A 20958-nucleotide genomic window follows, 5' to 3' on the forward strand; every position below is an offset into this window, starting at 1 on the left:
ACCTCAACACAAGGCACTATTTACCCCTGGCTGGAGCCCCAAATCTTAGGGCTTGTAGCCCACACAGAGCCCAAACTGTTCCTGTCACCAACTTGTTTCTGCTGATGGCATGTCTGAGTCTCCTCTGGCAGCTTGGCCTCCTTCCTCATCTCCTTCTCTAAGCAATACTGTCCTGCAACATGTTGAGATATGACAGCGGACGATGGTGAAGGCAGGTGATGGCAAAGGCAGAGGAGTTTGAGAGGTCCAAGGATCTGCCTTCCACCCTGGGCTGGGCTAGAGGCCCACCACAGGCAAAGAGGGATAGGGCAACAGGACCATGGAGTCAACTGGGAGCCTTCTTCCTTCTTTGGAAAAGGCTGGGAATATCTTTTCCAGGAGAAATCAAACTTATAAAGTTTTTTAAGAGGTTGGCAGCAGGTGAAACATTGGGCAGCATCCCCAAAGAGCACAGACATTGATCACTCACCCCCAGCCCAGCCACTCCAGGACCCCCATCCAAACCCCCAATTCTCCCCTGCTGCTTCCCCTCACAAGCAAAGCAGGAAAAAACAGGCAGTTTGTTCGAAGTGAAGGCTCCCAGAACAATGAAAGGAAAAGCAGAATCGGAAACCCCGTCTCCATCCACGCAGCTGGGAAGAAGGTGCAGCTCTCAGCTCTTGACCCCAAGGTTTGATGGCCACAGGGGACAAACACCAAGCAGGGAAAAGAGCATCACAGGAATCCTTTGGGGCTGGATTCACCCCTTGCAAAAGCCAAACACATACTCTTGCTCTGAGTTTCAGGCCCCCAGAAGGATTTCAGCTGTGGTGAGAAGAACGGTGCTTGCTCCCCTTCACCACAATAATTTGTGGGTCTGTAGTGGCTGCCTACCCCAAAGTGATGCAGCCCAGCCCAGCTCCCCTGGCTGGGAGAAGTGGTAACACCCCTTCCCCATAGAGCCAAAAATTGCATCCCCCAGCCTCATCCAGGATGGAAACAGCTGGGAAAGGCTTCGGGTGGGGGAAGCCAGGCGGCTCCTTCGGAGATACAAGGGCTCCTTTCCCAGCTGGCCGGGGAAACGCGTTACCGGGAGGTGAAGTCACCGTCCCTGCTGGGACCTGGCTATTCCGCTCTCCAGGATATGAACTCAGAGGAGCTGTATTTGCCCAGGGAAGAGGTGGAGCCTTTTCCATTTCCCCCATCCTTCCGAAAGGACAGGACGCCTCCCGAGCGGGAAGAGATGGGCCGATAGCGGTGGGGGCCAACGGCCAAGTGCGAGCACCGCCTGAACCTGCAGCGGGCACTCCGTGGGGCCAAGGGCCACCCCTGGGCTGTGGGACACGGGGACCAGCAGAGCATCAGCTCCAGCATTAGCAATGCACCTTAGCTCGTGTCCAGCTGGTCCCCTGGAAGCCAAGGAAGGGCTATCCCAGATACCCTGGCAAAGGGGCTGCACCTACAGACACACTCAGTGTTGTCATTAATGCCATGCCCAGCAAATGGTGCATTAAAATAATCTGTGGCGGATGTGCTACAGATTGACCAGGGCAGAAATAACACGAAAAGGACTTAAGAGAGATTAGGAGAACAAACCCCAGGCAGATTCAACCTGGGAAAAATGCAGATTGCAGCATCTGGGGAGAAATAATCCAACCGGCAGCAGGTCAATGGGAGGAAGAAAGAGGGGAAGCAGGATGTGGGGGGACGGTGAGAGGAGCAGTGTGAGCGTGGGCACAGAGGGAGCTGCTGGTCAGGAAAGCAACCTCAGCAGCCCTGCATGGGTGGATGTTGCCTCTCAGGGTATCATCTCCCACCGTGTATTCTGTTGCTTCCTGGGGTACCACCATCCATCTCGTACCCTGGGCTGCGAACATGGGAGAGGCTCACAGGGGACGTAAGAGGTGAGCGACAGGAGGCAGCAGTGAAGGGCTGGCCTTGCATGGGAAGATTAGGGCAGGTCAGTAAGTCTGGATTAGCTGAGCAACAGTTAATTAGGCAGGGCGGGCAGGGACGCAGCAACCCACCTACACCTGGAGGGGTTTGACGCTCGAGAGCAGCACGTACCTATTTATTTTATGGTTCTAACAATGAGCCCCAGATAAAAATTAGAGCAGCCAACAGTAGCCAGCAAAACCCTGTGGGCTCAAGGGAGCGAAACAAGGATCCAGCCCCTGCACTGTAGCTTGGAGGCTGCTGCAACCGTGCAGCTCCCAGGGGAAGCAGGGCAAGGCTGCAGCTGGAGGACTGGGCTGCCACAGCCCTATGGCACCATGTTGCCATCAGTGCCAGCCCCGTGCCTGCACATGGCAGCTTGGCACCCAGGAGCTGCTCCAGCCGGTGGAGCCAGTACTCAAAGCACACAGTGATGCGGAGGCTGGAAATCCTGTGACATTTTCCTCCTTTGGCCCCAGGGAAGCTGCTGTGCACCTGGAGCAGGCGCTGCCAGGGCGGACGGAGCAGCCGTCCCCACCCTGGCTGCGCTAATCTGGGCAAGGCACACACAGGATGGGAGGGGAGGCAGCGGGAGGTGAAGCTGTTCGCTCGAGGTCACCCAGAAGGTCGATGGTTCAAGTGCCGCCACTCCTTCCCGAGGCCGCGACACGGCTGGGAACTGAATTTTACTCAGAACTCCCCCCTCTTGCCAGCAGCCCGTGGGCAATCAGCTGTCGGCAGCCCGGGACTAACCTCGGATGGCTGCTGGCGGCCACGGTTCGGAGTCACACAGTTAAAAATACCTTGTGGATGCCTTTCCTCAACTCTGACCCCGTGAGCCGGTGCTGCCGCCAGCCCCGCTCGGGACGTGCCACTGGGGTCCCCTGGGACAGTCACAGCCTGGGCTGTGCAGGGACATGGCAGCTGCTGTCTGGGGACTGGGTTTTCCTAAGAACCAAGGATTTCCACTTCTGGGGAGCTGCTGACTATATTCTCTATTGCCAAACTGAAACAAGGGGCTCAGCTTCCTAAAGTTTCCTTCCAGCAAGCGATGCCTGCACTGTTCAGCTCCCTTTGAACTGCAGCCTGGGTTTCAGCAGCTTCAGCCAAACGCCTCCTTCACTCCAGGACAGAGCCAAAAGGTGCCCTCTGGTTCCTGCCAGTCTCGAGGGATGCTGGATCGGTGACTGCTCCTGCAGATTCTGTGGTGCTGCAGCCATTTGTGGCATCCGCATTGGGAAAGAATGTAAGGACCTCACCCAGCAGTGGCTGCTCAGCTCCCAAGCCATGATGGACGAGAGGGATCCCTCTCCAAATCCCTTCTCCAGTGATGGTGAGGGCGCACAGGGCACCTTGCTGTTCCCATTCCCTGTGCAAAAGTCACCTACCAAAACACGTGAGCACTGACTGGCTGCTCCATGCTGCTGGCAAGTGGGAATGGGAGAGGGCTGGGTCCATCCCAAGCAGGCATAGGCCAAGATCTCTCCAGCCTGGGACAAGCAGCCTGAGAGGGGTGGTCCCATTGCCACACTCTCCCTCTCAAGACAGGGAAAGGGGTTGTCCTTTCAACAGCATCCCGTAGCATGGTGTGGTCCATGCCCAGAGTGAGGGCTCTTTCCCAGATGGATCAGACCCTCCGACTGCCCACCCGGGTTTCTGGCTGGACAATGCCAAAGTGGGAGAAGCCATCATCAAAATCTTGCCCACTGCCTTAGCTGGATTGAGATATTTTCATGCAGCTGTGGGAGAGCAGGATTTGCCTGGGATTCTGGTCTACAGCAGGGTTCCATATGCAGTGGACAGGAGAAGGACATGACAGCTACATGACCAGGATGTCCTGCACCACCCTGCATGTCCCCACATGGAAGCAGCAATCACTTAGCGGCCGGTGACAGTCTGTGTCCTGTGGGGAGACATCACCCCGTCCTGGAAGCAGGAACCCATCCCAGGACCCCACACCCACCTTCCCATCCCTTCGGGGCCCTCGGTGACTGCTGAGTTATTCTGGGCACTGCGTTCCTGACCCCCTCCCCTCGTCCCAGCTGCTCCAGGGCCAGCAGGGAGGGCAGCGGGTTCCTCCCATTGCCCAGCCCGGACGCCAGAGTCGGGCAGCAGCTGCTCGGGGACCAGCTGAGGACAAAGGCGACACGGAGCAGCCCCATCCCCCCATCTACCTTGGAAGGGACAAGGGCTGAGTTACAGCAAGGTCAAAGGCATCATAATACAACTCCAAGAGAAAAGAAGGAGCTGGATCCGAGGACCCCCAGTCCATGGGCTGAGCTCTAGCCAGCAGCTCGCCATAAAGGGATCAGGAAGGGGTTTGGGGGCAGCACATCCACACCTCCCAGCCCCCAAAGAACAGGCCCACCTCAGCACCAGAGGTAAACAGAGGCAACATCCTTGGCTCCTTGTCAAACCAAGGTCATGCCCAGCTTCCCTCAGGGACTCTGCTGCTTGCAGGGACCCCTCTGCCGGGTCGGCCCCCTCCATCCCAGCCCTGCCTGGGTGCTCCCCACACCCCATCCCAACGGAGCAGTGTGGGACACAAGCCAAGGCCTGCCCGCTCCCTGGACCCCTGCCGGGAAGCCGATCTGTTTACGCCTTCCCAGCGTGGCGGGAGCGTGTCGGGAACGGCCCCGGCAAGCCCGACTTGGCGGCGCAGGCAGGACGTGGGAGCCAGCCCTGAAACCCCCACCTGCTGCCCCGCAGCATCCCGGGCCGGCTGTGGGGAGAAAGTGGGGGAGCACAGGGAAAAATGGGACCCTCCTGCCTCCATCTGCTCCTTTTGGTAGGAAAAGGCAGCGTTGCTTGCTCTGTGTTACCCACCCCTCCTGTGGGATCCAATGCCCCCTGCCCTGGCCATGAGACCACGGGGAGCTGCTCCATCCCCAGGCCTGGCAGGGAATGGCTTTCTGAGCAGTGGCAGTCCTGCTGGGAAAACACTGGGAGAGCCAACCAGCCCTGGAAGCCTCATGTCCCTTCCTGGAAAACGAGGTTCTGTTTTTACAAACACACGGCCAGCAACACGTGTAGGCACAGTGGGCTGATGGCCACATGCTGGTCCCTGTCCCAGGGTCTGGGCTGTGCCTGGCTGGGGCTGAGAAGAGGCACCCACCTGCACTGCTCCTGGGAGGAAACGTTCATCCAGTGGGACAGAGTAGAGCCATGACTTTGGGGACTCGGAGCTGGACACCTGCCCATCCACACCAGGTTTGGGGCGAAAGGAACAGAGAAGCAGCTCCAGGATATCCATGTGCTGCTAAATATAACCAGTGGGACAGATGCTCCAAGACAGGGAGTTGCCTGTGCCTCAACACTGCTGAGGAGGAAACTGAGGGCTCTCCCAATGCTTAGGTAGCTCTTGAGGTTTGGAGACACAGAGCAGGGTCAGAGGCAGCACGTCATTCTGTGCAGGAGCCTCCTTCCCTCTAAGGAGGAGCATATCCCTTCTTTTTAAGCCAGCAGGATTAGCAGGTACAGGTTCAGGGAAGCCAGGAGGGCTCATGAAGCCCTTCCCATCTGCGTCAGCCCCACAAAACCAAACCAGAGATGCTTCAGACCAACCAGAGCAGCCTGGGTCACAGCCCAAAGCAATCCCCGGGTCATGGCTGTGCTGGACCCCACATTGCTGGCCAGACTCACCGTGTCCCCATGTTCCCCTTGTAGGCAATGATTAGCCACCAGGGAGGACTCTGGCCCCTTCTGGAGGCCACTGAGGCAAGTGGTTCTCACATGGCCTTGCCATGGTGGGGACACATCCCAGATCCCTGAGGGGCTGCACAGGAGACAGGACACCCATGGAAAGGGAAGTTCAGTGGGGCTCCCAATCCTCAGTCTCCATACTCCTATTTGCACCCAGTTCACCTCCAGCTGGAAACTCCCTTCAGGCTTATCCACGCCTGTCCTGGCAAAGAAACAAGGCGATGCCTCACAAGGGACTGCTGGAGGGGGAGAGTGAGACAGGCAGCCCCTGGGATAGACGCTCCGTGGGGGCAAGAGATACCTGCAGAGTGGATGGCAGACCCTGAGCCAACCTTGCTGCTGGGGACACCTCAGTGACAGGCACCAGATGCCCCTGCCATGCTCGCCAACTCCCATGCAAGCAGACAGAGCCTTACACAACCAGCCGTGCCCAGCGTTATGAAATCCCAGGAGTTTTCACCCCTCCCAGCACAGCCGCCCACCTCAGGTGGCCGAGCCAGGCCCAGCTCCTGGGATGGCACCGGGGAGGAGAGGGCAGGGGTCTGGGCACGGCCTCGGTGCCGGGGGCCACGTGCTCCCTGCGCAGCCTTGGCCGGGGCCCGCGGGGAGCGGCGCTGGCAGGGCTCGGCGGAAGCGCAGCTGGACGTGTTGCACCAGGCCTGGGATGCTGCGGGAGCCGCGTACCTGCCTCACGCAGGTTCTCCCTGCTCCCTTATCTCGCCATCGCAGCCCTGCTCGCTGGCAGCTCCGGCCTTTCTCCCTGGGGTTGCAAACGGCTCGGGGTGGCTGCGCACCTACCCCGGGCAGCATCCCGCAGGAGCGAGGGATGGGCCAGAGTATCCAGCCCTTCCCTGGGAGGGTAGAGATCATACCGACAGAGCCATTTCCAAGCAGTTTGGGCATCTCCAGACAGGTCTGTGACTCACCAGGACACCTCGGCAAGGCTTGGGTGATATTACAGCCCCAAGGTTCAAACAGATCCCTCCCTCTCCATCCCCGGCGTGATTTTTAGGGAAGCCAGGATGGGATTTAGGGGGAGCTGGAATGCTCGCAGCTCCTCCCCACCCTCTCACTTGCTAGAGCAGCCAGAAAAAAAAAAGAGGTGGTTTATTGTTATTTAGTTTCTTGCCCCTTTCATACTCCTTTGCCGGAGTTTTTGCCAGCGGCGGGCCCCGGGTCTGGCGGGGATCCAGGACAGCCGAGGCGCTTTTAAAAACAAAGCAGGGCGCGTGCATGCACACATACACGCACGGCATCCAACCCTGCTTTTAACTCTTGCCGGAGCAATGCTGGTGGAAGCATCCATTTCCAGCAGGAAACCATCTTACACGCCGTCCATCACCACTGGGATTCACCTCCCACCTTCCCAGAAAAACCTCTTTGCAGCACTGGGAACCTGACAGAGAGGTGGCAGAAGTGATGCTGGTCGTTGTCGTGGTCCACCAGCTCCCTCCTGGAACCAGCCAAGCCAGGGGACGGAATGCCTGTTCTGGCAGTGTCCTTGCCACGTCCCCTTCTCTGCAGCCCTGGGGAGCACTGTCCTGGTTATTGTGCCCGTGTGCTGCACGGTGTCCCTGGGCTCGGGACTGCCCTCCCTGTCTGCCTTCAAGCTGTCCTCATCTGAATCGTTGCATGTTTCTGGGTCAGACAGCCAAAATGGCCTCTGCAGCCCTTGGGAAGAGGCAGCTGAGCCCCCTGGTCTGGGCTGAGTCACCAGGAAATGCCCAAGGGATGGAAATTCCCCTCCTGTCCCAAACCTCCACCTCCTGCCTGTGACACTGGGGATGGCTGCCAGCCTGGCTCCATCCACGGCCCTGAGGGACCTCCACATTTCCAGGAGATTCCCTGGAATACCCCAGTGCTGTCTGGTCATCTCCAAAGGATGGCAGCATGGCCTGGGGCAGGCTCAGAAGTCCCTACATTCATCCCCTTTCCCAGAATTAGCCTGGTTTCTCCCCCACTCTTTTACAGACAAGAAAAAGTCAGCTGCAGTGGTCCAGGCTGAGAGCAAGGGACCGCAGGCTGCCCTGCCAATGGGTGTCCAAAGGCTGGGGACAGACCTGTGACAAGGGGAGACGTGGAGCTGCGAACACAGGGAAATGGGTGCAGAGGGGCAGGGCCAGCCTATGCCCGGCACAGGCTCCTCCATCTCCCCGTGTGACGCTGTTCGCTTGTGCCTTATCTCCCGCACTCGGCACAGCGACTTTTTCCCTGGCCCTGGGAGCTCCAGTGGCAGCCGGGCCCCTTTCCAAACACAACACCCGCTGGAGCCCAGCTTTGAAAACCAACTGTCCCTTCACTCCTTCCGCCGCCTGCGCAGGGCTTTTCCTTCCCAGCGTGAGAGGTGGGAACGCCAGGATGTGGATGGGAAAACCCACCCAGCAAACACCAGGCTACCAGAGGAGACCTCCCTTCCAGGGAGGTTAGGAGCCACAGCGGGAGGAAGAAAGGATTGACGCCGCCTTGCCATGGAGCTGCAGCCCCTCCACCATCCAGCCCCATGGCTGCTGCACTCTGTGGAGCCTTTGAAGGCTCTTTTCTCCCGCTCCCACCACCCACCCACCGCAGGCTGGTTCAGGAGCAGGTCTGGGCATGCTGTGGGGTGGTGGGGTCCCCGGCACGGGGCCGCTGCCAGCCCGGCTCCCCGGGCACGGCGCCTCGCCCCGCTCCTGGCTCAGTCCTGGAGGAAGAGGGAGTTTTGCCCGTTTCGGCAGAGTTTCTCAGCGTCTCTCCGCAGGCGTGCCCACAGCCTTTCCAAGTCGGAGCGCAGCTGCGGAGCCGGTCCAGCCCGTCAGACCTACAGCGTGCGGGGAGAGGAGGGGAGGACACAGCCAAGGACGCTTTGGGAACTCGTCCTCGAAACCTGGCCTTCAAGGGACGTGGCCAGGGCCACACTCGTGCTCGGTGGCAGAGCTGGCAGCTGCCTGCCACTGCCTGGGGCAGGAGTGGAGCAGGAAAGGTGCCCAGGCACCTCTGCACCACTGCCACCAGGGAAAGCCATCGGGTGAAACAGAGCCTGACACGATAAGGATCCTGCCCAAGGCCAGCCTGGGCTCTGCCCTGCAGCCAGACCAGGAATAGCACCCGGGGTACCCGAGGGTTTGGGACAAGCCTCGCTCGGTAGCAGCAGTGAAGAGGAGGATGGTCCTCCTCGGTACGGGGGGATGGCACACTGGGCTTGCTGCCTGACACAAAGGCACATCCAACACCATTACAAAATAACTCCCAGATTGCAAAAAGGAGCAGCTTCTCCCCCAAACAATTACAGACCTGTCGCTGTGGGGAGAAGCAGAAATCCTAGCAGGTCATGAAAGGAGGGTGGATATTTCTGCAGAGGACAGGGACACAGAGCGCCGCTGGCAAAGGCTAACAAATCACAGGAGAGATATTAAACCTCACGCTTTGAGGCTTAAGCTGATACACCTACTAGGGATTAGGAGGAAATTCAGGGGGGAGAGGAGTGAGTTATCCCACATCTGCCTGCTACAGTCTCACAGCACGTGGAGTAGCATCATCCTTCTCCTGCGAAACTGGATGGTGGCAGCAGCATCTGAGGGCTGGCACAGCTCTTGAGAAAACCTTAACATGCTTTGTGCGGCTGTATGCAGCAGTGAGAGGCTCCAACACAGGCATGGAGATAAAGCCAAGGCCCCTCTGCAAGCTTTGCTAACGTTTAACAACTTGCTAGGTCATGGCCCAAACACAGAAATGTCCCAGGAGCCCACCCCAATCCTTAATGTCTAAGGTCTGGAAAGCACCAACACAGCTGGTGAAATGGGGCAAGTGGCTTACTGAACCTCCTCAAGGCAGCAGCTGAACCCCAGCAGGGCTTTGCTCCCTGTCCTTGAGAGTTTCACACCAGTTTGCTCAGCTGCTGCCCTTTCTTTGCACTTCACACACGTTTAAATAAAAACCTTCACCACTCCCTTGAGGAAGACAAACAGCGAGTCCAGCTCCCATCGCCTTCCACAGCTCCCCCAGCCCCCGGCTGTCACAGGGGCACCCCCTCTCCCTGCATCCCCCCATCCCCTGCCCCTTGATCCTGCATCCAGGGATGGGGACACCCAAACTGCGGGGCACCGTCCAGCTCCAGGAGCTGTCGCCCCTGGGACCCCTGGCCAGAGGGGCTCTGCCTCTCGCCTCCCCCGGGAGCCCCAGCCCCTCGGTGCCGGCCCTGGCCGGGCCAACTGGGGCATTGTTGGCGAGGGCAGCAGCCCAGGGCCGTGATTGATCGCGGGGGAGAGAGGCCAAAGCCGTGATGGGTCGTTTAACAATTTCAATTAAACTCTGCAGCGCTCCCGAGGCAGAAGGGAGGGGAGAGGGAGAAGGAAAATAAAAAGCGGGATGTTTCCATTGCCAGGGAACCTCAGCAAAGCACGGCTGGCCCGGCAGGAGCAGCCTGGCTCTCCCAGACCAGAACCCCCTCCCTGGCTGCAGGAGTGACCACGGCGTCGCGCCAACGTCCCCTTCCCGCAGGCAGCACAACTGCCCTCGCCTGCCCTTTCCCTCCTGGCTCCTGCCCCCAAAAATCTTGTCCCTGCCCACCCCAGCACCTTGGAATGAGAGGTGCTGTGACCCACTTGTGCGGCGGCGCTTGCTCGGGGAGGAGGCTGCGCGCAGAGAATATTAAACAACGTGTCCCTGAAGTTCCCGCTGCCGGGACTGGCGCTTGGATTTTGCTTACGTGCGGCGACTTTTTTAGGCACAGGAAGCCCCAGAGGGCTGATCACAGCGATCGAGCTCCCAATCCACTGAGACAGCAGAAGGACTCTTAGAGGGATTTAAAAAAATATATAATGATATATATAAAAAAAAAAAAAATCAGCATCTCAGCCTGTCATATGGAAAAGGCGCTCTAATGAGCAGCAAAGGCAGCAAACGCTTGGCTCGCATAGCACTGGTGAGAAGAGGGAGAGGGAACCGTAAGGGATGGGGAGCAGTGGTGCCCTCCATGCCAGCGATGAGCCTCCAGGACCAGGCAAGCCCCACGGGAGCCCCACTGAGGGCTTGCAGCAGTGGCCTTGGAGGGGTCAGGGTTTTTTGGCCCCTCCTTATAAAGGAATAAAATGAAAATAAGCCGAGGGAGCTGCTGATGCTGCTGCAGCGGGGGAGTTAAACACACATGTTCACGTGGGTGCCCCACGGCTGCAGGGAGGGGAAGACTCCAGAGAGAAAACAGACGGGATTGAACTGGGAGAGAGTTACTGGAGGGTATGAGAGAAAACAAGTGTGACTTCATCCCTCTGGGTGTGCAGGAGGAGGAGAGCCATGGGCAGCCCAGCCTGCACACACTGCCTGGCCATGGGACACCGGCTCAGGGGACGGGGCTGCGTCAGCCAGCAGGACACTCGTGTCCTAACGTTGTTTATTGCCTTGGGGGTGTCCTTCAACCCACCCACGTGGGCAAACTGCTCTGGTTCAGCTCTGGGACCCTGTACAGGCACAGTTCCTGAGCAGCGGGGGCAATGGCACCCAGTACCTTCACCCAGGGAAGGGGCACCAGGTGCCCCTGTTCTGCGGAGGAGGAGTCTCCCAGCCCTTCTGAAAGCCCAGAAGTTGAGATTTGCAAAGTTCTGGTCCCAGTCAAAGCTTTCCAGTAGATGACCCAGGGAAGCTGATCCCCTCCTCACGTTTATAATCTTCAGCCTAACCTGGGTTTCTCTGCGCCAGCCTCTATGCTCTGAGCTGTTCCTAAGAAGCCTTAAAGCTTCTCCTGCCTGAGTTTCCTCCCTCCCTCCTCCAGACAGCTTATTCCCCTTCAGCTATCCCACACACCCCCGAGAGACCCCCCACGATGAGCAGCCTTGGGAGGGGTATCCACACTCCCACAGCCTGGGCATCCAGGGTGCACCTTTCCCCAGCCAGACATGACATCGAGAGCCCTTTTATTTACTTTTCCCAATTTCCTTCTCTTGGTCTGTCAGGAGAAAGGACCAGGAGCTCAGGTCTATAGAAGGCACTGGTCACAATCTCATCCACCTTTCCACCCTCCCCATCTCCTCCAGATGCCGTGCCGTGTCTGCAGGGCCCTGCTGCCCTTGGGGACTCCCCGAGCCCTCTGTTCACTCCAAGCTCTGCTTACTACTGACCTTTCTGAGAGCACAGGCAAGAAAACAGCCCTGCTGAAGGGTTAAACATTACCAGACTGAAATTCAAGGCTTGACGATTGGTTCCAGTCGACTGGCTGGGATGATAATTTTTCACAAGATAAATACGGCTGGGAGTGAGCAGCAACCGCTAAAGACCCTTTGTAGCAGCGTCCCCCCCAAAGCGGTTCACTTCCCCCCGCCACGGCTGCTTCCCTTCACCCACCCCTGCTCAGTGGCCCACGCTCCAGGGCCCCTGGCCCCGAGCCCAAGGGGAACCCCAGCTCAGCTGTAGGATTGCTTACAGCCCAGTCATTCATCCGCACGGGCTGCGCTTGCACTCCCGCATCCGGCCGCAGCACAACTCATGTGCCGGGGGTCAGAGCAGGCACTTGCACCCTGGCTTGGCCAGCACTGAGACTCACACCCCGGGACTGGCAGGGGAGCCCAGTCAGGGGGAGGGAGCCCACAGCTCTCTGCCCAGGTACTCACTGCTCTTGGATGCCTTGATCTTGGCCACCAGTTTCTGCACGCCAGGTACGTCCCCGTTCTTCACGGCCTGGATCAGCTCCTGCTCGCGCCCCATCGCAGGCAGGTGGGACCAGCAGCAACGTAGAAACCCTCAGATCCCAGGGGTTTATAAAGCCATAGGAATAAGCCCCTAATTCCTCAAAACACACTTTGATGAGAGATGAAATCCAGGAAGAAAGACACTTTACAATCCCACCGGGCATAAAAACCAGAAGGAAGAAGTCTTTCTGCTAAGGGCAGAAGTCCCTTTCTGCGTCGGGAGGAGCAGGACCCAGATGGGGTTTGGTTGGAGAACATGCATTTAATTAAAACAAAAAATACTTCAGTGCTTGGGGACAGGCTCCCGGCAGCACCAGAGCTCTGTGAGACAAAGCCGGGCAGCTCAGGGCAGGGTGTCCAGCGCTGGCAGCATTGGGATGCCCTCAGCCTCTCACAGCACTCCTGGAGCCAGAGGTGTCGTGCTTTGCTCCCTTCAGCAGGCTCTGCTGCGCTGATGAGTCCCTAATTCTTCCCAAAGGGATTATGGGCTCGTTGCCATCTGGAAGTTATAGATCCTCCCTCTCTGGTGCTCATTAGCCCCTTCGTTTTGGCATTCTTCTCGGTGACGGCACTGCAGGCACGCTGGAGAGCCCCATGCACGGCCGAGCCCCGGCACGGCAGCCCGGGACCTGCGGAGGGAAGAGCAGAGTCAGCCCCCAAAGGCCATTTACCTCCCGGCTCAGTCGCGACAGCTTTTGTATCCGTGCCGAAGAACGAATACTTTGACTATATTTAGTCCTGGCGGGACTTGGCTCAGTCTTATGTTCAACGGAGAGGGAAGAACCTATGGAGGAAACCTTTCGAGGGTGCTGCCCCCAGAGCGGGACAGGGGCACAGCTCCTTCCCTGCGCTCCCGGGGCCACACACACCACGCCGTCCCTAAAGGCAGCACACGGGGCTCGGGGCACACGATGCCTCCCCCTCTCCTTTCCCGGCAGCAGCACACAAGGGATGGAGCTGGGAAGGTTTAGGCAAAGCCCTCTGCAGCCCATGGGAGCAGGTCAGCCTGCCTCGCACTCTTCTCCTGTACGAGGATAAACCCTCACCCTCCAAACTTCCCGGGACTCAAGACACTTCTCACCAGTTCAGGAGCTCTCTCTGGCCCCAGTGAGGAGCTGGGTGTAATTTAGCAGGACAACTGTGCTCAGAACAGGCTCAAGGCCATATCCTGGCCAGCCAGGGTACCCTGGAGAGGGCACGGAGTCCTGTAGAAGCAGTTCACGTGTCCCAGCCTGTGCTCCCACACTGCACCCGGGCTGCCCACACTGTGTGGCAAGAAAACCCCTCCTGGTTCAGGGCCATGCATCTGGCAGGCTGCTCCAACACCGGGGAGGAGCGTGCGTGCAGGAGAGCAGGGAGCACACACCGTGCCAGCTGCAAGGCCATCGCCAGATCGCCCCACAACTTTCCCTCTGCCCATCCAGGACGGATCAGAAGCAGCTCTGGTTCCCCCAGCCACGGCTCAGTGAAGTCTCCCTTCCCAGAGCACTCGACCTCCACAGTTTATATAACAGTGGGTGTCGCTTCCTCCGAGCAATCGAGGTCACCCTTCGGAGCACAGAAATCACGGGGGAGACAAGGCAACAATGACAGGTCCTGTTGGGGTGGGGGCAAAACCAGAAGGAGAATCCCATGGCATAACAGCATTGCTCAGCCGGGAGCTGCAGCTGCCCACAGACACGGCTCACGACTTCCCCGTGTTCCAGCACTCCACAGGGTGCAGCAGCCAGGAAAGACAAAAAGATGATCCTCAGGTACTGGCTTAGCTTCTGGGACAAGGGGGTGTGTGATTCCCACACCAGGCTGGGGGATTCTTCCCCACCCACAGCTCATTCAGCTGATGAAGCTCTCGGCACCGAAGCTGGTGCCCATCGGGGCCAGGTGTCACCTCCCCTCGTCCTGGGGCACCTGCACAAGCTTATCTACCTTACAACAAAGTTTCAGCCACTTGACTCAGACTAACCTCTCGCTGCAAACAAATCCCCTCCCGAAACCTCCTGCGTCGCACCGTCTTCAGAACAATTTCGTTTAACCCTGTGCACTGCATCCAGCTCTGTGCTGCTCCTCAAGAGCACTCACAAGAAGAAAACGTGAGGCGGTGAGACGACTTTATATTTGAGAAATCCTTTATATCTGAGGTGCCCGACCTCCCTTGGAAAACAGCCCCGGTGCTGCTGCCGCGGCTCCCGGAACACGCGGAGCTCAGCGGGCAACTCGGAGGGACCGAGAGCTCCGAATGCCGACCTACACCTCCTTCAGCCTTTCCAGAGAGGAGAAGCGAAGGCAAAATTCGAGAAAAGCACAAAGCTGGAAAAGCAACAGCAAAAAATCCCTCCCACACGAGCAGAGCTGAGCCTCCAGCCCAGGAATCCACCTGGAGAACCAAAGTATCCCAAACATTCCCGCAGCCAACGGCAGCGCCGGGGGAAAAAAGGAGGGAGAGGAGGAAAAAAAAAAAAAAAACCCCAAACAAACCCAAACCAGTTACGTAAGTGGCGGAGGAAAGATGCAAAGGAGCTGAAAGCACCCAGCCGGGTCCCGAGGGGCGGCGGGGCCAGCCGGGTTCCCCCGGGAGGCTCCAGCCCCGCTGCGGACGCGGGCGGGCGGGCAGCGAGGGGGGCCCCGGCCGCACCTCCGCCTCCCGGCCCCGAGACCCCCGGGCGGGGCGGCTCCTTCCTCCGAGCGCGCTCGGGGGGATTTTTGCCCCCACCGAGGCGAGTTGTTCCGCGGCTCTCGGGGCGAGTTGCTCCGCCGGCCCCACTCACCTGGCGGCGCTCCCAAGCCCGCCGCACCGGGGCGAACCGAACCGCGCCGGGGCGAACCGACGGCACCGGACCGGACCCGCCCGCGCCGTGCGGAGCCGCTCCGGACCGCGGCGCACCGAGCAGTGCCGAGCCCGGTCCGGCCGCAACTTCCCGAGCCGCGCGGGGCGGGAGCGGGGCCGGTACCGGAGCGGAGCCGCGGGTCCCGGCTCGCAGGCGGCGCGGCACTCGGCAAAGTCCCGCTCGGGCCGGCCCCGTCCCGGCAGGAAATCCCTCCCCGGCCCGGCCTGATTGGAAAAGCCCGGCGGGTTGTGCGGCGGGGCCGGGCCGGGGCGGCTGTCACTCACCGTGATGCGGCGTCGAGCGGGGCAGGGGCCGGGCCGCCCATCCCGCCGCACCGGCACCGCTCCGCCCCCGGCTGGGGCTGCCCCGGCTCCCGGGCATCGACTCGCTTTGAAGGGGGTCCGGCTGGACACACAGCGCGGTCCGGGACCGGGACCGGCGACGGGGAGCGGGACCGGCGTGGTACGGCACCGACCCGATACTCCGGGACCGGCGGGGTTCGGGACCGAGCTGGTGGGAGGTTCCCCGTTCTCGATCCGGGACCGAGCCAGTGGTTCGGGACCGGCTCCCTTGGGAATCCCGCATCCTCCTCAATCCAGCTCGGAGCCGGTGGTCTGGGACTGGCATCGTACGGGACCGACCTAGAGTGCTTGACCCGGGAATGGTCCGGTGCTACAGGACCGGCCTCGGAGAGAGGTCCGCCATCCTCCATTCAGGAGCAGCACGGTGGTCTGGGAACCAGCCCTCCCCCGTCAGCCCTTTGCCCCCTCCACCCCAACCCCCTTGGGAGAGGGGCTGCAAAATGCCACTGATGGCACCCATGGGACCAAAATCCGCCGATCCCCGGCCGTCAATTTGATCCCCAAATTAATCCTATCCTCACAAAGCACTAAAACCACCAAAAATCACCCATTTCTGCCAATCTTCAGCAGAAACAGCAGAGGCAAGTACTCCCTCGAGCACAGTTCTTTTAAAACAGGAGATTGCCTAATAAAGCTGGACAGTTTTTGTTGCATGATACCACTGGATTATCATCAACTAATCAGATTAAAAACACACGGAGGCTTTGGTTTTGTTCACTAAATGGCCAGCCTGCAGCTCCCTGGAGGAGTTGCAACGATCCCACACACCTTCAAACCAGGCCCCGAGACATTTCACCAAATGAAGGTTTCATGAGCAGCCCCAATGAGGGGGATCCTTGGCAAGGAGGAGGGACTGACGTCTCCAGACACACCCTGCCTTTTCAGCTCGGGAATAAAGAGATTATTATGCACATCTAATTATAAATGTCAACATTTTATGGCTGCTACGCTGAAGCACAAAGCTCTAAGTAGCCCTGCAAGAAAGGGCTGTGAAGTGAAAGGTCTTGTTATTCCTCCTCTGAGTTTTTCCAGAGCTTGTAAAGCGCAGTGACATTTATAATAATCCCCTGAATTTATGTGGCACCTTTTGTCCTTTTAAGGATCTTAATTAAGCTTTGCAGCTCCCTGGGCACAGACTAAACCCACTTTGCAAAAGAGGAGCCCAGAACCTGCTTTGTACAAAATGTGTGTCCCATTTCAGGCAGGGGAAGGACTTTTTCACCCCAGCGGCCTCTAGCACACGCTGTCACCCCACAGTAATGGCACAGCACCCTGACATCCCCAGCCAAAGGTTGTGCTGCTGCAGCCACACTCGTGTGGCTGAAGCTGGATAATTCAAACTTTAATCTCTGGTGTCACACAAGCCTTTTGAATGGAGGGGGCCAATGGAGGGGTTTACTAGAAATCAACAATTTCTAGTGCAGCCTTCAAACATTTAACCCCATATTGGCAGTCCTGACACTGCACCAAAGCTCAGCGCCTTCCCTCTACGGCCCTGCCTGCAGGGAGTGGAGCTGGAAGGGGCAGGTAGCAGCCCCCATTTCTACCCACGAATCCCAGTTTTCCAGCTACTCTTGAAGGATGAACAGCTGGTTGGTGACACCAGCACAAAGAGCTGCCAGTGGCTTCAACCGTGTCCACCTTGCAGAGTTGACAGACCCCCCATGACATTTATTCCCCTGTGCCTGCAGAGCAGGTGCTGAGAGCATCGATTGAATTTTCACTGCAGAGAAAGTCCTTTAACGATTTACCCCCTTCTGTGCACCAGTACGTTTTAGAGTCTAGCGGGTTTCAAGGTGCAGGCACAGTTGTGTGCCCAGCTCTGCCCTCAGCCTCTGCAGAAAGGTGCCCAAGGCAGCCCTGACTTGTGTTCCCCGCTTTGGGTGAGGGGCCTGGGGGCTCCAGCCGGGTCGGGCTGCTCAGATCTGCGGGGCCCCGGTTCCTGCTCGCAGCTCCTCAGGTCGATGTTGCCATCTAGAGGTCCCTGCTACAGCGATCGTCGCCTTGTAAAGTATTGGGAAGGAGGTTGTTGGTTTTCTTTTAAATTCAGTGCAACAATTCAAAGCGGCTTTTTTAGGTTAGCCCATGTCTTGGGTGGCTGCGGCTCATCCTGGCTTGTCTCGCAGCCCCTGCAGCTGTGCAAACCCCTCCTCTCCACTCTGATACTATTTTGGGATGGGGTAAAACACTCAAAGCAATGCATTTGCAGTCCAGCATGGAAGCAACCACACTGGCAGAAGCAATATACACAGCAGCTTCATGGCCAGCGCTGGTTCCAGGTGAGGCTGTGACAGACACAGCTCCAAATTTTGGAGTGCAAGACTCCCAAATCTCACCCATGAAAATCAAACTTGGAAGTTCATGGCCATTTCATCCCCACTGAGTGGGCAGGAGGTCTGCAAAGGCCCAGACCAGACGTCCAAAACATTTTAAGTATGTTATGAACCAGCTGGATGTAAATACACTTCCCCACTTTCAGCTGTGGCTCAGGCTTCTCTTTCACTGCTGTTTTTTTAAAGCATGCCCAGCTCGACCCAAAGCCTTGCTGTAATCCCAGGGCTGCTTCTCAGACCTGGGCAGGAGGAGGTTCAGGAAAACAAGGCAGCAATAGCAGTTTGATGCCCATGGCAGATAGGGTCGATTCCCTGGGTGGGTGTGCAGACACCACTGCCCAAACACTCCCCGCTCAGGGCCAGCACAGGGCTGATGTCTGGCACCTGCACAAGGGCGGCACCACCATGGCAGAGGCTGTGTTGGACCACAGGATCTGTCCTGCAGGGAGGAGAGGTGCAGGCTGAGGATGAAGCAGGGCGAGGAAGAGCCTCTCCTGCACTGAATCAGGCCACGGCAGAAAGCAGGTTATTGCTCAGATTTAAAGCCACCCACAGGAGCCCTTCCTGCAGCTCCTGGCATTGATTCACACATCACCTGGCTCCCTGAGCACTGAGGGGTGATGGGTGCCCCACTGCTGGGCTTTGCTCATGTCCTTAAGCAGCCCAGCAAGTCTCAATCTCATTCCTGATCCTCAGAAGTCACATGCTGTCCCCATTGGAGCCTTTCCTGTACAGGCATCCATCTCCTCCCACCTTACATCCAGGCCAGGCATTTCCCACCCTGCTCAGCACTCCACCTCATTGGCACTAGTGTCAAGGGCAAAGTGAGAGCAGGATGGAGGATTTGGACACAAAGGTGCTTACGTAGGTATTTATCCATTGCCTCTTACACACCCTCCTGGAAATAGCTGCTGCTGGAAGCAGTCCAAGGAGATGAATTAGGGGGCTTGATCAAGAGAAAGACGCACTGCCCACAAGGAGGAGGTTGAGGATCACAGCTCTCTCCCAGAGAATAGGCTCTGGCAGACAAAGGTTTGGGCTAGTTTGGCCCCAGACATCTCCTGTCATACCACAGCACAGCTGCTGCCTGCAGCTGGCCACTGCCACCAGGAGGGTTTCAATGCCAGGATACATCCCAGACCCAAGCCAGAACCCAGACACAGCTCCATGAACTCATAACCTGTGAAGCTGAACATCAGTCAGTATAAAATGCAGCAGTGACTGCCCTCAGCAGAGCTGATGGGACCTGCTGGTGGCAAAGAGCTACAGAAACCCCCTCAGAGTCAGCTCTCAGACAGGTAGCAGGGCTTGGTGGTTTAGGAAGCTCTGCTCTGGTAGTATCTTTTGCAACAAATAGTTTCCCCCCCACAAAAGTAATCAGGTACATCATTCCACAGCAGCCCAGCTCTGAGCTCCCTTGAAAAGCAACTCCACAGCTCCGGCTCGAACAAGTGCAAACCAGGAGTTACAGCCTGCACCAGCCCCTGCCCTGGCACAGCAAACCCAAACTCTTCCCCTGAATCCCTGTGGGGGCTTGGGCAGGTGCTGGCATGGGGCTCCTTCCCACGGGCCAGTTCCTGGCTCCCGCCGGACTCACCTCTCCAGGCACACGTGAGCTGCTGCTCGCACCGTCCTCCTTGCCCTGCCTTCCTCTTCTTCCTCCTCCTCCAGCCTCCCTGTGCTGACAGTCACTTCTTTCTGGTCTTGTGCCTTTCTTTTCTCCCCGTCTTCCTTGCTTAGTCCCTCACTCAGGAAATTAAAGATAATCCTCCCTTTTTTTTGCAGCCGGATTCCCTGTTTAACATTCGCTGCATGTGCTTGCACTGATTCAAAACGGGATTAGACTTTCTGTTGCTTTGATGTCAGTTGGGCTTTGCACTTAAGGCAGAGGGGGAAAAGAAAATATCTGTTAACAAACCTCTTGGATTCCACCCAACCACTTGCATCCATCCTGGAAATGAAGGTCAGGCACATTTACCTGCAGAAACTGAGCCCCCTTCCAGGATTGATGTGGGGGGAATAAACCAACTCACAACTGCAGCACCGCATTCCCTGCGTCTGGGCCTTATTCTCTGGAAACACCCAAATTTCGCTCTGGCTCCGTTATCATCCAGCTGCGTGGAGGCTGAATGGCTCCCATGAGGAGGGAGGTGTCATTAATCATCAGAAAACCACAACTCGTTGGCTGTCAGTGGATATTGCAACCTCCAGCTGCCGTGCAGCAGGGAGCGCGTGGGCCACCGGCATCGCTCCAGCAGATCGGGGCTCAGGGCTGCCCGCGGGGAGTACCCCGAGCTGCTCATTTCTAAGGGGGAAGCAGGTGCTGCAGGGTGGCTGTGCTGGAAATCCATATTCTGCTCCCTGGGGCATGACATTTGTGCAGTGGCACAGTCCTTAACTTTCCAGGGCATTTCCCTCTGCTTCCTCAGGCCTGAACTTCTCCCCCCTCTGGAAGATGAGGATTTGGGGTTGTTCTCACTGCTGGTCCTTCCAACGCCAGTACGAAGCAGATGAAGAACATTTTTTTCATATTGCCTGAAAACATGTTGCTTTGCTTCCAAGACACCACTCCTCGAATTCGTGATGTCCAAAGCAGCACAGTTCAGAGCTGGAACAGGATCTCACACCAGAAAAAGCCTTTCGCAAGGGATTCTGCAGAACCATGGCCAGGGCTGGGAGGTGGCAGTGGATGCTATTCCTGCCTATCCAGGACAGCCTTTTCCCAAAATCTCCAGAGCCTCACAGGTGGCTTCTGCTGCCTGATGCTCCTTCTCCATTCCCACCAGAGCTTCCCTTTACAGGCAGCAGGGTCTCCTCTGGGTAACAGGCAGATCTGGGGGCTGTACAACTGCAGATGTTCCAATGTCCCTGAAACAATCCCAGGACCTTCTGCAGGCTGTTTAGAAGAGCAGCTCCATGGATAAGAACAATCCAGCTGCGACCAGAACCCACCTCACAGCCCTGCGCCCCTGAGGAGGCACAGCCAGCATCAGCAGAGCAGAAGTGGGGACACACCTAGGCAACCCTGTGGCTCTGGCAGCTGTAATCCCTGTCACCCACACCACATCACTGTGCTGCAGCCCTGACTGGCGCTGCCACCACGCCGGGCTTCCTCCAGGACTGCCCAGGGACTCGGGGCGTGCCTCTGCCAACAGCACAGTGTCTA

At 58.0% G+C, this 20958-nt stretch overlaps 1 protein-coding gene across 6 annotated transcripts in view; it reads right to left on the minus strand.

Moving 5' to 3' along the window:
* CASKIN2 (CASK interacting protein 2) overlaps window positions 1–15248 on the minus strand; it is a 33512-nt gene extending 18264 nt beyond the window's left edge. For 3 of the 6 annotated variants that reach the window (XM_066200549.1, XM_066200553.1, XM_066200546.1), the window contains exons 1-2: window positions 15038–15248; window positions 12195–12901 (exon numbers count right to left, since the gene is read on the minus strand). In XM_066200549.1, the coding sequence (XP_066056646.1) occupies window positions 12195–12288 (94 nt within the window). In that variant the 5' untranslated portion in view covers window positions 12289–12901; window positions 15038–15248. Of the gene's footprint in view, window positions 1–12194; window positions 12902–13353; window positions 13371–13638; window positions 13742–15037 lie in introns of those variants that run through there. The other 3 variants (XM_066200551.1, XM_066200547.1, XM_066200548.1) reach the window with 3 other exon arrangements.
* Between the last annotated feature and the right edge of the window lie 5710 nt (window positions 15249–20958).

The sequence above is a fragment of the Chamaea fasciata genome, unplaced genomic scaffold (genome assembly GCF_029207755.1).
Source record: "Chamaea fasciata isolate MVZ Bird 193981 ecotype frontalis unplaced genomic scaffold, bChaFas1.0.hap1 SCAF_19, whole genome shotgun sequence".
NCBI classification, from domain to species: Eukaryota; Metazoa; Chordata; class Aves; order Passeriformes; family Sylviidae; genus Chamaea; species Chamaea fasciata.